Source organism: Bufo bufo, chromosome 6 (genome assembly GCF_905171765.1).
Source record: "Bufo bufo chromosome 6, aBufBuf1.1, whole genome shotgun sequence".
Taxonomy (NCBI): Eukaryota; Metazoa; Chordata; class Amphibia; order Anura; family Bufonidae; genus Bufo; species Bufo bufo.
This window is the reverse complement of record NC_053394.1, coordinates 133,276,454-133,291,435: the sequence shown is the minus strand read 5'-3', so window position 1 is coordinate 133,291,435 and position 14,982 is coordinate 133,276,454. Positions and strand designations below refer to the sequence as shown.

Below are 14,982 nucleotides of genomic sequence, written 5' to 3'. Positions count from 1 at the left end.
CAGAGGTCGGAGGAAGGAAGGACAGGAAAACATTGATACAATGTAATATGGGCATAGCGGCTAATGTAATAAGGGGGGATATAGATGTAATGGGCGAGAGCTAAGGTGTGGGAGGAAGAGGGGTACATATGTAATGGGAGGTAGTGTGGGGGGATACAGATGTAATAAGGGGGGGAGGGGGTACAGATGTAATGAGGGGTGAGAGCTCAGGTGTAGGGGGGAGAGGGGGTACAGATGTAATGAGGGGTGAGAGCTCAGGTGTAGGGGGGAGAGGGGGTACAGATGTAATGAGGGGTGAGAGCTCAGGTGTAGGGGGGAGAGGGGGTACAGATGTAATGAGGGGTGAGAGCTCAGGTGTAGGGTGGAGAGGGGGTACAGATGTAATGAGGGGTGAGAGCTCAGGTGTAGGGGGGAGAGGGGGTACAGATGTAATGAGGGGTGAGAGCTCAGGTGTAGGGGGGAGAGGGGGTACAGATGTAATGAGGGGTGAGAGCTCAGGTGTAGGGGGGAGAGGGGGGTACAGATGTAATGAGGGGTGAGAGCTCAGGTGTAGGGGGGAGAGGGGGGTACAGATGTAATGAGGGGTGAGAGCTCAGGTGTAGGGGGGAGAGGGGGTACAGATGTAATGAGGGGTGAGAGCTCAGGTGTAGGGGGGAGAGGGGGTACAGATGTAATGAGGGGTGAGAGCTCAGGTGTAGGGGGGAGAGGGGATACAGATGTAATGAGGGGTGAGAGCTCAGGTGTAGGGGGGAGACGGGGTACAGATATGATAGCTGAGAACAGGTGTGGGAGGAGGGAGCATGGATGCAATAATGGGTGAGAACTCCATTATAGAATGGAAGGAAGGGCCACACATGTAATGAGGGGTGAGAGCCACAGGAAGAGAAGGCACGGATGTAATTTGAGAGCTCCGGGGCAGTTGGGCACATATATGATGGGCAACAGCTCAGGTACAGTGTGCGAAGAGGAGGCACAGAAGATAATGAGATGTGTGGGCAAGGATGTAATAAGAGGTACTGTAAGAGCTCATCAAGTAAGGAAGGTGTTGCGGTGCCCCTGCAGTCACCAGGGTAGCCCTTCCAGTGATGAGAATAGTAAATAAACTCAAACGTGAAGTCAAAGGGTTTTAGTGTTTTATTCTTCATGTTTTCGGGACATATTACATCCTCCTGTGAGAAGTTGGGTGATGCCAGTTAAATTGCACTGGCACACAGGAGGCTGCTTAGATCTAGGCACTAAAAGAATATGGAAAATTAGTTTCCTGTAGCTGTGGAACATATCTATCAGTACCTCCTCATGTCCGCCTCTGAACATATCATAGTTTACACTTACAAGTAATCTGCATACTTAAAGTTACAGGCTATATTGCAGTCCAGAGCTGCATTCACAATTTTGAAGGCTTCAGCGCTAAAATCTCCAAGCATTTCCTGCCTGTTCAGTGTCTGCACAGGTGTCACCTCAGGAACTGTACAGTAAGTGAAGTAGTGACAAGTAACTGCTCCCCTGCACTACAGAAGCTCAGCAGTGCGCTGGAGGTTTATCTGTCAAGGAGCTTGTAGACTATTTCTATGAGCAGAAGAGTGAGTGCAGCTCTGGAGTACAACACAGGATGTATGATCAGCACAGGATAAGTAATGTATGAGCAGCAGCATAACAGCAAGTGCAGCTCAGGAGTATAATACAGGAAGTAACGCAGGATCAGTACAGGATAAATAATGTATTAAAAAAGTTATTGAAGCATATATACACTGCCAAATAGCATGTTCAAAAGGTGGACATTAGCATTTAAAGGGGTTGTCCCATTATAAACACGTATCCCTTATGCACAGGGTAAGGAATATTGGGGTCATTTATCAAACTGGTGTAAAGTAGAACTGGCTCAGTTGCCCATAGCAACCAATCAGATTCCACCTTTCATTTTCCAAAGGAGCTGTAAAAAATGAAAGGTTTGAATCGGACTAATTTACATAAGTTTAATAAATGACTCCATAAGTGTCTGAGCAGCGGGGGCCCCAGCGGTTGGACTCCCACCAATCAGACACTTATGGCAGATAGGCGCATAAGTCTGTGTAATGGGACAAGCCCTTTAAATGGGTTGTTCACTCCTTTACAAGTGATGGCCTGTCCTCAGGATGGGCATATAACTAGTTGATCGGCAGTGGTCCGACGCCCCCGACGATCAGCAGTGGATGGTTTGTTACTGCAGAGATCCTCTCACTGAAGTGTCGGACTCCCACCGATCAGATAGTGGTGAGGATGAGGGCTCATTCACACGACCGTATGATCGCTGTGCCCATGTTGCTAACTGCAAATAGCGGTCCACATAACACACGAGCACCGGCCATGTGAACTCCGTGCTGCGGAGCTGACCCACTAACTTGAATGGGTCCGCAATCTACAAGATACGTCAAAAGACAGGACATGTCCTATCTTTTGCGGTGCGGAGAGACAGACCCAAAAGCCCGCGGAAGCGCTTCCCAGTGTTTCTGTGGGCTTCCGCTCTGCAAAAGATAGGACATGTCCTATCTGTTGCAGCATCTTGCGAATCGCGGACTTACTCAAGTCAATGGGTCCGCATCCGCAGCACGGAGTTCCCCGTGTATTGCAGATCTGCTGTTTGCAGTCCGCAACACAGGCATGGCGACCATACGCTCGTGTGAATGAGCCCTAAGCCATCACTCAGCAGCGCTGCAACACAGTGGTGCCAAGTGATTCTCATTCCCTTCTTCTAGATCAGACAGACACTCTATACAGTGAGTGAGACGGATGAAGACCGTGCTGGTGCTGATAGTGACCCATCAGATTCCCAATGTCATTTCCCTGGAGCAGGTGAGAAACTGAATGGTAGACAAGATCAACTCACCTGTCCATGTAGAGCAGGGGTCAGCAACCTTCGGAAATCCAGCTGCTCTGAAACTACAACTCCCAGCATGCACACTGTCTTAGCTTTTCTAGTAACTCTAATAAAAGTGAAAGGAGGATTCTGGGAGTTGTAGTTTCAGAACAGCTGGAGTGCCCGCGGTTGCTGATCCATGATTTGTTGCGGTGCACAGAGGTCAATTGAAAGTTGCGTCCTGATTGATACTGTACGTCTGTGCTAGGAGGTTAAAAGGGTTTTCCAAGATTTTAATACTGATGCTCTATTCTCAGGATAGGTCATCAGTATCTGATTGGGGAAGGAGGGGGGGTCCTGGCTGTTTGAGAGGACATCGACGCTGTGAGCACCACAGCCTTCGCGCAGCTTACTAAGCACAGCTCCCTATATAGTATAGCATCTGCAATTGGTATCATTTGTGGCGCTGAGCTGTGCCTAGGCCACGTGACCGATGAACGTGTCATCACTGGCATAGGAGAAGCTGTGAGAAGTCCGTGACGCTACTGCGAGCGCAGCTTCCTTCTCAGCTGAGTGGCAGGTGTCCCGGCTGTCCTCTGGATAGGACACCTACTCCTAGAGGCTCCATTTGCCCACCTCTTAACGCCCTTCTTCTCTTGATTGACAGGGCCAGGCAGCGCTGCTCTCCTCCCGCCAGCCGTGTCTGCAGTGTGCAGGCGCAGTGAGGGAAGGACGCTCGGCGGCTGCTGGCTTCCTCACTGCGCCTGCGCCGAATACTGAACGGCGTGAGATTTACACTGCAGACACGGCCGGCGGGAGGAGAGCAGCGCTGCCTGGCCCTGTCAGTCAAGAGAACAAGGGTGTGAAAAGAGGTGGGCAAAGGGAGCCTCTAGGAGCAGGTGCAACGCCCCCCCCCCTGCTCCTAGAGACTAATTAGCATATTATAAAAGTTAGTTTTTCTCAATAACGGCGGCAGGCAGTGAGATGACACTAATATAGTTATGTTCGGCTGACATTAGCACATCTCTAATGTCAGCCAGCTTAATACCCATTTCTCAGGTGACAGAAACCCTTTAAGTTAAGTTTGCGTCTAGAATGTCGCCATGACACGGAATTAAGCTGGATCTCAACCATTAAAAGGGGGTGACCGACAGCAGAAAAAGCAGTTTACGGTTTTCCAAATGTAAGATACAGTAAATGAGCTTACCAATATACTTTACTTTTCAGAATTGCACAGATTAAACTATTTCAGTGTCTATCAGACAGTCCCAGAAGTTCTGAGCTTCTGCTGAGGTGTCACGTTCTGACACAGGCTTCCTCCTGGTGACTCTAAGGCCATTAGCTAAGCGATCCCTTTCCTCTGTCTCAGGCGTGATGGAGAAAAAGGACAATCCACGCAGTTTTAAAAAATAAAGTATCATTCAGATTTTAGCCGTTTCTGCTGTCGGAGAACCTCTTAATTAAAGATGAGCGAATGTCATACTTTGAAATTCGTTGACGCTTCGTTTACTGGTAAAAGGTGAATTGCGTTATGGATTCCGTTACTACGGACCATAACGCACTTCTATGACGGAAGGCATTAAGAAATGTCTTTAGAGGCATTCTGTTATTCATTCCGTCATAATAGAAGTCTATGGCCTGCATAACGGATCTGTCCCGTTTCAGTTATGCAGGAGAGGACTCCCCTGCATAACAGAAACGGGACGGATCCGTTTTGCAGCCCATAGACTTCTATTATGACGGAATGAATAACAGAATGCCTCTAAAGACATTCCTTAATGCCTTCCGTCATAGAAGTGCGTTATGGTCCGTAGTAACGGAATCCATAACGCAATTCACCTTTTACCAGTAAACGAAGCGTCAACGAATTTCATAACCTGAAATTCGCTCATCTCTACTCTTATTATAGAAGGCATTAGAGCACATTCTTTGGCATTGCTTACAGAGTGTCATGGGTATTCCACCTTTAGCTGTCCTAGTATAGCCTGACAACCACATGATAGCAGTTAGTGTCACAAGATCCAGACTTCCGGCGTAAACTTTTTTTTACCTGTATACTGCTCCTGCACTATAAGGCTAAATCCACACGTGACTGAAATGCTGCAGAATTCCCATCGCAGATTTTCGTGCAGCAAATCTGCAGTGTTGTACAGTACCAGTAAAGTGGATGAAAATGTAAGAAATGTCATCTAAGTGCTGCGTACGACAGACGCAGTGTAAATTGCCCTGTGGAGCAGATTTGCAGCACGTGAATTCCTGCTGTGGATTTCAACCTTTCCAATGGAGAGGGTGCAATCCACGGTCAATTCCACGGCAAAACCCGCATATCATAAGCAGTTTTGCCACAGAACCACAGCAAAAACGCAGCGGACGTTTCTACAGAATTTTCAGGCACATGTGGACATACAGGTGGTTCTGGAGGAGCGCAGATTTGGAGATTTTGATTTATGCATATTTCAGTCCAAAGCTAAAAGGGGTTCTGCAGTTTTTTTTAACTGATGATCTATCCACCTGATAGATTATCAGCATCTGATCGGCGTGGGGGGGGGGGGGGGAGCGGTCTGACACCTGGGACCCCTGCCGATCAGCTGTTTGCGAAGGCAGTGGTGCCGTGGCCTTCTTGCCGTTTACCGCAGGACCAGTGACGTCACAACTAGAATCACTGGCCTGGGCGCAGCTAAGCTCCATTCAATTGAACAGAGCTTAGCACAGGCCATTGATACTAGTCGTGACGTCACTGGGCCTGGGGTAAACAGCGAGAAGGCCACGGAGCTGCTGCCTTCTCAAACAGCTGATCGGCAGGGGTCCCGGGTGTCGGACCCCCGCCGATCAGATGAGGATGATCTATCCAGAGGATAAATCATCCGTTTAAAAAAACTGCAGAAACCCTTTAAATGGGCTGTGCAGAAGCATAATATCGATGACCTATCCCTTTAAAATGCCTGAAATGCTTGTTAACAATAATCTGCCAGTGTAAAGGTGGAGGAGATCACTGCATGTAATAGCAGCGGTCTCATCCACTGATGAGCAGGCAATTGCCCGGAAGGAAAGTTTCCGCTCGTGCCTCTGCTCAATTGAGCAGTGTAAAGGGGCCTTTAGGATAGGTCACTAATATAAGATCAGTGGGGGTCCGACTCCCAGCACCCCCACAATCAGCTGTTTGAAGGTTTTGTGGCGAGCGCAGTGTCCTCTTCCCGACCCCTGCCGCTAAAATCAGCAGCAGGTGGGCGGGGAGATCCAGGAACTCTCATTCAGATTTTAGCAAAACAACTGGGTCGATTAGGCCTCATGCACACGAGCGTATTTTATTTCCGTGTCCGTTCCGTTTTTGGTTTTTTTGTGGACCGTATGTGGAAAAAAAACGGAAGGTACTCCGTGTGCATTCCGTATTTCCATTCCACAAAAAAAAAAAAGAACATGTCCTATTATTGTCCTTATTACGGACACGGATAGTACTGTTCTATTAGGGGCCAGCTGTTCCGTTGCGCAAAATACGGAATGCCCACGGACGTCATCTGTAATTTTTGCGGATCCGTTTTTGCGGACTGCAAAATACATACGGTCGTGTGCATGAGGTCTTAAAGAGAGTAACCCAGAATTTGGACATCATAAAACTGGAGACAGATTCCCTATTAGAGGTTTGGCCACTATGCCACCTGGCTCATAGAACGTATTTAAGTCCACACATTGCTTGCTTGGCTTGTTGAGGAGAGCTGATCACATATAAAGAGGGGGGGGGGGGGGGGGGGGCAGTGCTCAGCAGAGCGCTAAGGCACCGATCAAAAATTCTGACGTCACTATCAGATCAGTTTTTGTTTTTTTTAAATGAAAGGACAGTAACACTATAAGCGAGCACCATGGCCCTTGACACCAATGTCTAATATTGCCCGTCTCATATCGGAAGACAGCAGTGCTTGTTTACATGGTCACTGGCATTGCGGTAAACTCTAAGTAAGGAAAACTGACGTGGGACAAAACCTTCACATATCTGCTGAATACTGAAGGCGTTTCAGGGTCAATCCTGCCGAAAGATCTACATCAAGGAGGCATCAGCATATTGAGGAACTACAAGCACCAGCAGGTAGAGAAACTTGTTCCTGATTTACAGAGCCATCAACTTTTAGCATTTATCAAGGTCCAAAATGTCATCACAGCTAAGTGCAGTGACGACGGCCATAGTGTATGTTAAAGCATACTCTGACCATTTATCAGCCGGCATGTCCTGCCTACATTCCCTGCCTCTGTAACATAAAGGGGATATAGGTCCCCCTATATTAACTGCCTCCATTATGTACACATTACTTCATACTCAAAAGCAACTTTAGTTTTAGGTACCACCGTGTCACAGATGTTCCCACATCTGCTGCCTAAGCAATTCTTGGAGTACAGAGGAGATGCTCGATACCAATCTACATTGTTGGTGTCTGACTTTAATAACACTGAGGTTTCGGGCGTATACAAGTACTTTCCGATTGCCCATAGGAAGAGCTCAACACCAAAACATTGTCACTTCTCCAGTGTCAGAATGATCTGCAGAGCAGTTCTGTGCAACACAAAGCCTCCCCTAAATCCTCTTTGGTTCATCCAGCTCTCATCCGTTCTCAGAAACATGGCACCTCTGAGCTGAACACAAACAGGGCTCCCAAGTCTATTTCTGGTCTTCAGAAAGCGATGTCAATTCTATGGTGGCGTGCTCTTCTTCTCCGTCCCCTGACTCACAGGGCAAGGCTACTATAGTGCTCCCAGCCGGTGCTATTTGGGCCAGGTTCTGTATTGTCGCTCCCAGGCCCTGCAGTGTCAGCAACTGGATGGGACTTACTACTTTGAGAATGGTGCTACTGTCTTGCATAGCTGCCGTACTCAGCACAGTGAGGTTGGAGGAGTTGGGGTGAATCTCCAGTGTGCTGGGAAAATTGCTCCCTGAAGGGGTAAGTATAGTATAACCCCCCAAAATGGAGGAGGGAGAACTGGCCTGAGAGCTAGAGTTCCTGTTTATGATAGTGGAGCTGGAGGAGGAGGGGATGGAGGCGGAAAGTAGTTTACTAAAGGGCAAACCGGTCAGCTGAGAGATGGACATCCCTTGCGGCAGGGTGATCTGTGTTTGCTGAGAAGAGATCTGGGAGCTGATGGAGGCCGGACCTGAAGTGGCTCTGGTCAATCGTGGTCGTTTGGCAGGTGGGGGTGCATTGACTGGCGTCAGGGTCATCAGGACGTTGTTTAGGTGCTGGGATTTGTGTTTCAGTTCCTTGGCTCTTCGTCGATGCTCATCACACTGCTGCTCCAGCGCTGTGAAAGAATATTTAACATAAACTGAAATTTGCCACTTCTGTATGATATAACATATGGAGACTGAAAATTACACCCACCAAAAGAATATATTGTCCAGAAGAACATTGTTACTCCAAAACACATGAGGAATGGGCTACTACCTCACTAGTACTGTCCAAGCGCTTCGGTTTCTAGATTAAGACATGTGCTAAGCTCCATCAAAACTGTACTTGAGGAAGCAAATGTCCACTATTAAGGCTACCAAGATTGTGAGCCAAAACCAGTAGTGAAGGTATAAATTGAAAGACCTGTACCTGTTCTTTGCTTTTGACTCGCACCTGGTTTTGGCTCACAATAACTGATGGAAATAACTAAAGTGTGAACCTGGCCCAACTCCCAAGGAAAAAGTGTTTTGCACATGGCCACCCAAGTCTCTGAATCCCTTAGGTCAGGGTTCAATGACCTCTGGCATTTCAGCTGCTGTTAAACTACAGAACCTAGCATGCTCCATTCACTTCTATGGGCAACATGCCCATAGAAGTGAATGGAGCATGCTAGGTGCTGTAGTTTAACAGCAGCTGAAATGCCGGAGGTCATTGAACCCTGAGAACAGCTGAGCAAATATGCATCCTGGGAGTTGTTGTTTCACAACAGGTAACTCCTGCTCTAGGCCATCCCACATCAAAGAGCAGTGACCGTCCAAGAATCCAACATCATGGCTGATAAGTATAAAACGGTTTACTAGAGCTCCAACATCACCCTTTTAATTTATTAAAAGTCTTGACCCAAATAAAAATCACAATAATACCCCCGGGATCGGTCCGTACCTGCCAAGTCCCTTGTGTATTGCTCCCTGGAGCGGTCCACTTGGCTCTTGTGACCGGCTAACACTTTCTTAATGAGGTCCAACATCCCAAAGTTTTGGACAATGTTGTTGAGCAACATGGCATCTATTGGAGAGAAGAGACACACCATTGAGAACATACACTACATCTACTCTATAAGCATGGACACTAGGATCTGCAGAATGTGCATGTTATTACTGCCACAGGGAGAGACTAAAATGTCGCTTCCATACATCTCTTACTGTGGAACAAAAGAACCAGACAGAACTATATGCCGTATTTTGGTGGCGTGTTCCTGCAAATGAATGTACAGTTACATCCATGAGCTGGCACGGGCACAGAAGCTATAAACCCAAAATCCGCAACGAGAGCCAAATTAAATACACAACCAGACTCCCGCTTCAATGGCTGTTTTTGGAGCTATCTTGAATCCTGGCAACCACAGCATCTAAAGGGTTTGACAAAGTAAGTGACTACCCCGCCACCCCCCATCCCCCGAGAAGTGAATGCGATGGTTGCTGTGGCAGCCTGGGGCCCACAAATGGCTCCCATCTTTTTGGTCTTATTAGCAGGGCCGTCTTTAATATTGATTGGACCCTGGGCAAGAATTTACTTGGGCCCCCTGGATCCCGCCTTCACACATCCTAGCATGCAATTTTTTTTGCCATATAACCAAAAATATGTTGAAAGAAATCAAACCTATGTTGAAAGAATTCAAACTTTGCTCAGGGGGGCCCTCATGGTGTGGTGTAGACTGGTCATTTTTACTAAGGAATATAGTTTAACCGTTTATGTGCAAAAGAGAAAAAAAGAAGTCACTAAGTCAGCTCCAATCAGATATCTGCACATAGACCAAGACTCTTGGTCTATGTGCAGATATCTGATTGGAGCTGACTTCTGATTTTCTCTTTTGCACATAAATGGTTAAACTATATTCCTTAGTAAAAAATGACCAGTCCACACCACACCATGTGGGTCTTTATTTATGAGGGCCCTCCTGAGCAAAGATTCGTAAATGTAGCCGGGTGGCCCCAGGCCACAGTTCAGCAGATAGAGAGAACCCAACCCCTTATGTCTCCCGTCTCTATAATAATCCCCCACTAATGGGGTTAATTAAATTACTGGTGGATTATTAGAGAGACAAGAGACATAAGGGGTTCTCTCTGTCTGCTTAACTGTGGGCTGGGGCCACATTTACTAATCTTTGCTCAGGGGGACCCTCATGGTGTGGTGTGGACTGGTCATTTTTACTAAGGAATATAGTTTAACCGTTTATGTGCAAAAGAGGGAAAAAAAGAAGTCACTAAGTCAGCTCCAATCAGATATCTGCACATAGACCAAGACAGAGAGAACCCCACTCCTTATGTCTCCTGGGGCCGTCTCTATAGTAATCCCCCACTAATTTATGAATGGGGTTAATTAATTATTCTGTGACCGGTCTAAATTTCTAATATAAAATAAAGTCAATATGCGTGATTGCGCTCTACCTACCTCCTCCTCCTCCCGCCGCGGCGGTGGCAGGTCTGGCTGTGTAAGGTGAGTGAGTCACTGGTCACGCGAGTCCGTGACTCACCACCCAATCCCACTAGCTCCGGAGGCGGAGACTTAGTCCCTGCTGGCTGCTCCGCCGCAGCGCCACTCACCAGGCTGCGGTGAGTCACACCCCCTTTACCACGTGACGGCGCCGACGTGCTTGCTTGTTCTGAAGACTTGTGACTGGTGTCAACTGGTGCGGCCCGCACCCCCCTCGCAACGCCACTGGACAGACAGGTCCTTTACTAATGAGCGAGCCACACACCGCTCGCTCACATAGCATAGACTAGTGAATGGGAGTCGGGAAACGGAGCTCCCTTGGGCCCCCAGGAGCAACTGGGCCTGGGGCAGCTGCCCCTTTTGCCCTGCGGCAAAGGCGGCCCTGCTTATTAGGCTCGTCGGTGTTTCAGGCATAATACACTGCAACATGTGTATTGCAGTGTATTATACTAGTGGTCAAGCCCCCAGTGGGGGAATGGGTTTAAAGATACAAAGAAAACAAAAACCAAAAAAAAATCCTCATTAAAAATGGGATAAAAAAAAATAATATACACTTAGTTGGTAATGACAAATCTGTAACAATCTCAACTATTAAATTATACATTTATTTATCCCAAAAAGTGAATGCTATATAGTAGCCAGAACTGCTGTTTTTGCTTATCCTGTCCGCCCCCCCAAAAAAAAAACGGAATAAAAAGCGGTCAATAACAAGTACCACTAAAAACTAGTGCTTTACCTGCAAAAAAATCAATAAAAATCAATGGAAAAACTGAAAATTATAGTTTTCAGAAAATGGTGACACAAAAAAAAAAAATTTTTTTTGCACAAAAATACTAAAATTTAAGAACCTGTATAAATTTGGTATTGCTGTAGTTTTACTGGCCAACAGAATAAAAGCAAAATGTTATTTATGCCACACAGTGAACTGTGCAAAATGTAAAACAAACCCAGAAAAGATGAAAAAAAAGTTACCGGTAATAGGTTATATGTCCCCCAAATGGGGATCATTGAAAAACACCCATCATCCTGCAAAAAAAAGTTATGGCTTGGAAAGCGATGGAGAAAAAAAATAAAAAGACCGGTTCTTAAGGGGTTAAAGGGAATCTATCACCAGCGACCTCCCTATCAAACGGTTTGCATAGGCACATAGATGCGGTTCAGGTTAATAAAAATTATCATCATTCGGGAATGGAGCTTCAGATCAACAAAAGAAAAACAGCGTTTTAATCGGGTGAACCACACCAGGTAACAGATTCCCTTTATTTTTTTTAAATCAGTGTATTTTTTTATCGTCGAGCAAATTGCAGCAAAATGACATTCATCAAGTAACATTTGTTAATAAAGTGCATCAATATTACAATATCTATTTGTTTTTGTCCTCATTACACCACGTGCTTGACATTATTTTCCCCCCATTTTCAATACCCCCCAACCCACAACAAAAAGTGCATTGTATTGTCTAGAGTTGTACAGCACTGCATTATATTGCATTGTGCGGCGACACGGCCAACCCAACATCACGCGACATCCTATCTTAGCTAACAGATCATATCCTATATTTCTCTACAAGTATGGGGCAATCCACGGATTCAAGTTCCATCTCTCAGCGATCCAACACAGCATAATGTAATCTATAGCGTTGACAGATTCCCTTTAAAGTAGTCAATTCTTTGTGCTCCACCGATAAAGCTAACCACTTCCTTGTCACTGGGGTATGTTTTTCCTATAATATATGGTATAATCAGAGAAAAGTAATGCTGGATAATAGACCTTGTAGCTGGATGGGTGGCATCTGCAGTCGCTGCTTTAGCCCTTTCATAGTCTCCAGCAGCTCCTGATGAAATTCTTGAATGACTTCCCCCAGGAGCCCTGCATCCCGCAAACCTTGCCAGAAACAAAGGGTATCATCTGCAAAAAATGTAAGAAAAAATATCGATGCAAAATTAGTCAGATCTGCTGCACTGGAACTGGGAAAAATAACAGAAGCCATACTGGTGGTTTTCACCCAACTTAAAGAGGACCTTTCATGAGATTGTGTTACAAACTGGTATGCTTAACAGATCGGGCGGCCCTACAAATGCAAGCACTTTTTTTTTTCTAAAATACCCCTCCGTTCCGCCGCTGTGTCCCCCGCTCTTTTTGGTGTCCAATAATTTAATTTTGACCATCGGTACAGGGAGGAGGAGACATTTCGTTTTCTCAATCAGCGTCTCCTTCTCCATGGAGAAGATGAGCTGTTTTTCTCCCTGGCTGACGCTCTCCGCTGCTATTGGACCGTGCTACAGCCAGGGATGAGACGTCCATTGAGAAAACCAAACGTCTCCTCCTCTCTGTAACGATGGTCTAAATGAACATATCAGGCACCAAAAACAGTGGGGGACACAGCAGTGGAAAGGAGGGGTATTTTAGAGGAAAAAAGAAAAGTGCTTGCATCTGTAGGGGCCGCCCTATCTGGTAAGCATATCAGTTTGTAACACATAATCCCATGAAAGGGACAGATATAATGAAAACGCATCTGAACAGACATCTGTGATCCTCCAACCAGTGGATCCTACCTTAGACCTTCTAACTCATGAATGGTTGCTCTTACCAGCGACGGTGCTACACCACTCTCCTGAATTTTCACAGGTTTCAATTGTGATTGTTGTTGGGTTTCCATTCACTGTAAAATCTAAATAATGGAAAGACAAAATGACTGTTAATTCAACAAGTGGCATACGAGAGGACCCCAGCAATATATATGGATCCTCAGTCTACCTGCAGTACTCACATACAGTAAATTTCCTGGTCCAAGCTCAGACATCCACCTTAAAGGAACACTTTCTTGCATCATGTGAGCTGCACCCTGACCACTGGAATTCTACAGCATCTGCCATGTCAACTTCTCTATGCAAGTCTACAACTGGCTCATTGCGAGTCTCATAGACTTGCATTGAGAAGCCGACAGAGCAGACCCTGTCAGACTCCAGTTGGTTATATTGCAGGTCACATGATGCAATAGCGGCCAGGAACAGAGTTCATTATCCTGCAATAGATAGCGGCCTGTAATGTGATTTGCTGCAGTAAACTACTCATGTAATTTACAAACGGGAGGTCATAAAAAAAAAGTGCTTCTTTAAATGGCATGTCCACATCTAAACATTAGATTACATGGTCGTATGAATCTAGAAAAACAAAGCTTTTTTTCTTAAAGAAACAGCGCAGTCTTTGTCACGGGCTGCCCTGGTATAGCATTCACTTGAATGGAACTGACCTGCATGACCGACACTGCTTAGAGTGGCAGTATTTTTTTGGCTGAAAGCAGCTATGTTTTACTAAATTCAATAACCCCTTTAACATGACACTACTTACTAGTTTCCCTAAGGGCTCATGCACATGAACGTATTTTGCTTCAGTTTCCGTTCTTTCACAGGTCTGTATGCAAAACCATTCATTTCAATGGGGCTTGAAAAAAAAAAAAACGGAAACGACTTGCGGACAAGGACAGGCATTGTTACAATGGATCCGCAAAAAAGCTGATGCAACAGGGACGTCAGACGGATGTCACCCGTTTGTATTGTTTTTTTTGTGCGGATCTGTTATTTGCGGACCCCAAAATACATATGGTCATGTTCTCTCAGCGGCTCCTGCACAACAGCTAATTGTGAAGGGGTGCCAGCAATCAAACCCCTGAAGACCGACCCTAAGGCCTCTTTCACACGGATGTTGCGGGAAAAGGTGGGGGTGCATTGCGGGAACATGCACGATTTTTCCGCGCGAGTGCAAAACATTGTAATGCGTTTTGCACTCGCGTGAGAAAAATCACGCATGTTTGGTACCCAAACCCGAACTTCTTCACAGAAGTTCGGGCTTGGGATCGGGGTTGTGTAGATTGTATTATTTTCCCTTATAACATGGTTATAAGGGAAAATAATAGCATTCTGAATACAGAATGCATAGTAAAATAGGGCTGGAGGGGTTAAAAAAAAAATTAAAATTAAACTCACCTTAATCCACTTGCTCGCGCAGCCCAGCATCTCCTTCTTTGCTGATTGCAGGAAAAGGACCTGTGGTGACGTCACTCCGGTCATCACATGGTCCGTCACATGATCTTTTACCATTGTGATGGATCATTTGATGACCGGAGGAGTGATGGAGGAGATAGAAGAGAAGCCGGGCTGCGCGAGCAAGTGGATTAAGGCGAGTTTAATTTTAATTTTTTAACCCCTCCAGCCCTATTTTACTATGCATTCTGTATTCAGAATGCTATTATTTTGAGCATGTTGCGATTTTCACGCAACGCACAAGTGATGCGTGAAAATCACCGCTCGTGTGCACAGCCCCATAGAAATGAATGGGTCGGGATTCAGTGCGGGTGCAATGCGTTCAACTCACGCATCGCATCCGCGCGGAATACTCGCCCGTGTGAAAGGGGCCTAAGGGTTATCAGTTTGAAACTCTGGTAAGGGCCCTTTAACCAGATGGTGTGGGGGTTCAGTAATGAGATGACACTGCTTGAAACAC

The 14,982-nt window shown here is 46.1% G+C and overlaps 1 protein-coding gene across 3 annotated transcripts in view; it reads right to left on the bottom strand.

Moving 5' to 3' along the window:
* Window positions 1-6,309: 6,309 nt before the first annotated feature.
* GMEB2 (glucocorticoid modulatory element binding protein 2) overlaps window positions 6,310-14,982 on the bottom strand; it is a 56,961-nt gene continuing 48,288 nt past the window's right edge. For all 3 annotated transcript variants that reach the window (XM_040437199.1, XM_040437200.1, XM_040437201.1), the window contains 4 exons: window positions 13,070-13,150; window positions 12,250-12,387; window positions 8,929-9,051; window positions 6,310-8,119 (listed from right to left, as the gene is read on the bottom strand). In XM_040437199.1, coding sequence (XP_040293133.1) covers window positions 7,482-8,119; window positions 8,929-9,051; window positions 12,250-12,387; window positions 13,070-13,150 — 980 coding nt within the window. In that variant the 3' untranslated portion in view covers window positions 6,310-7,481. The remainder of the gene's footprint in view (window positions 8,120-8,928; window positions 9,052-12,249; window positions 12,388-13,069; window positions 13,151-14,982) is intronic.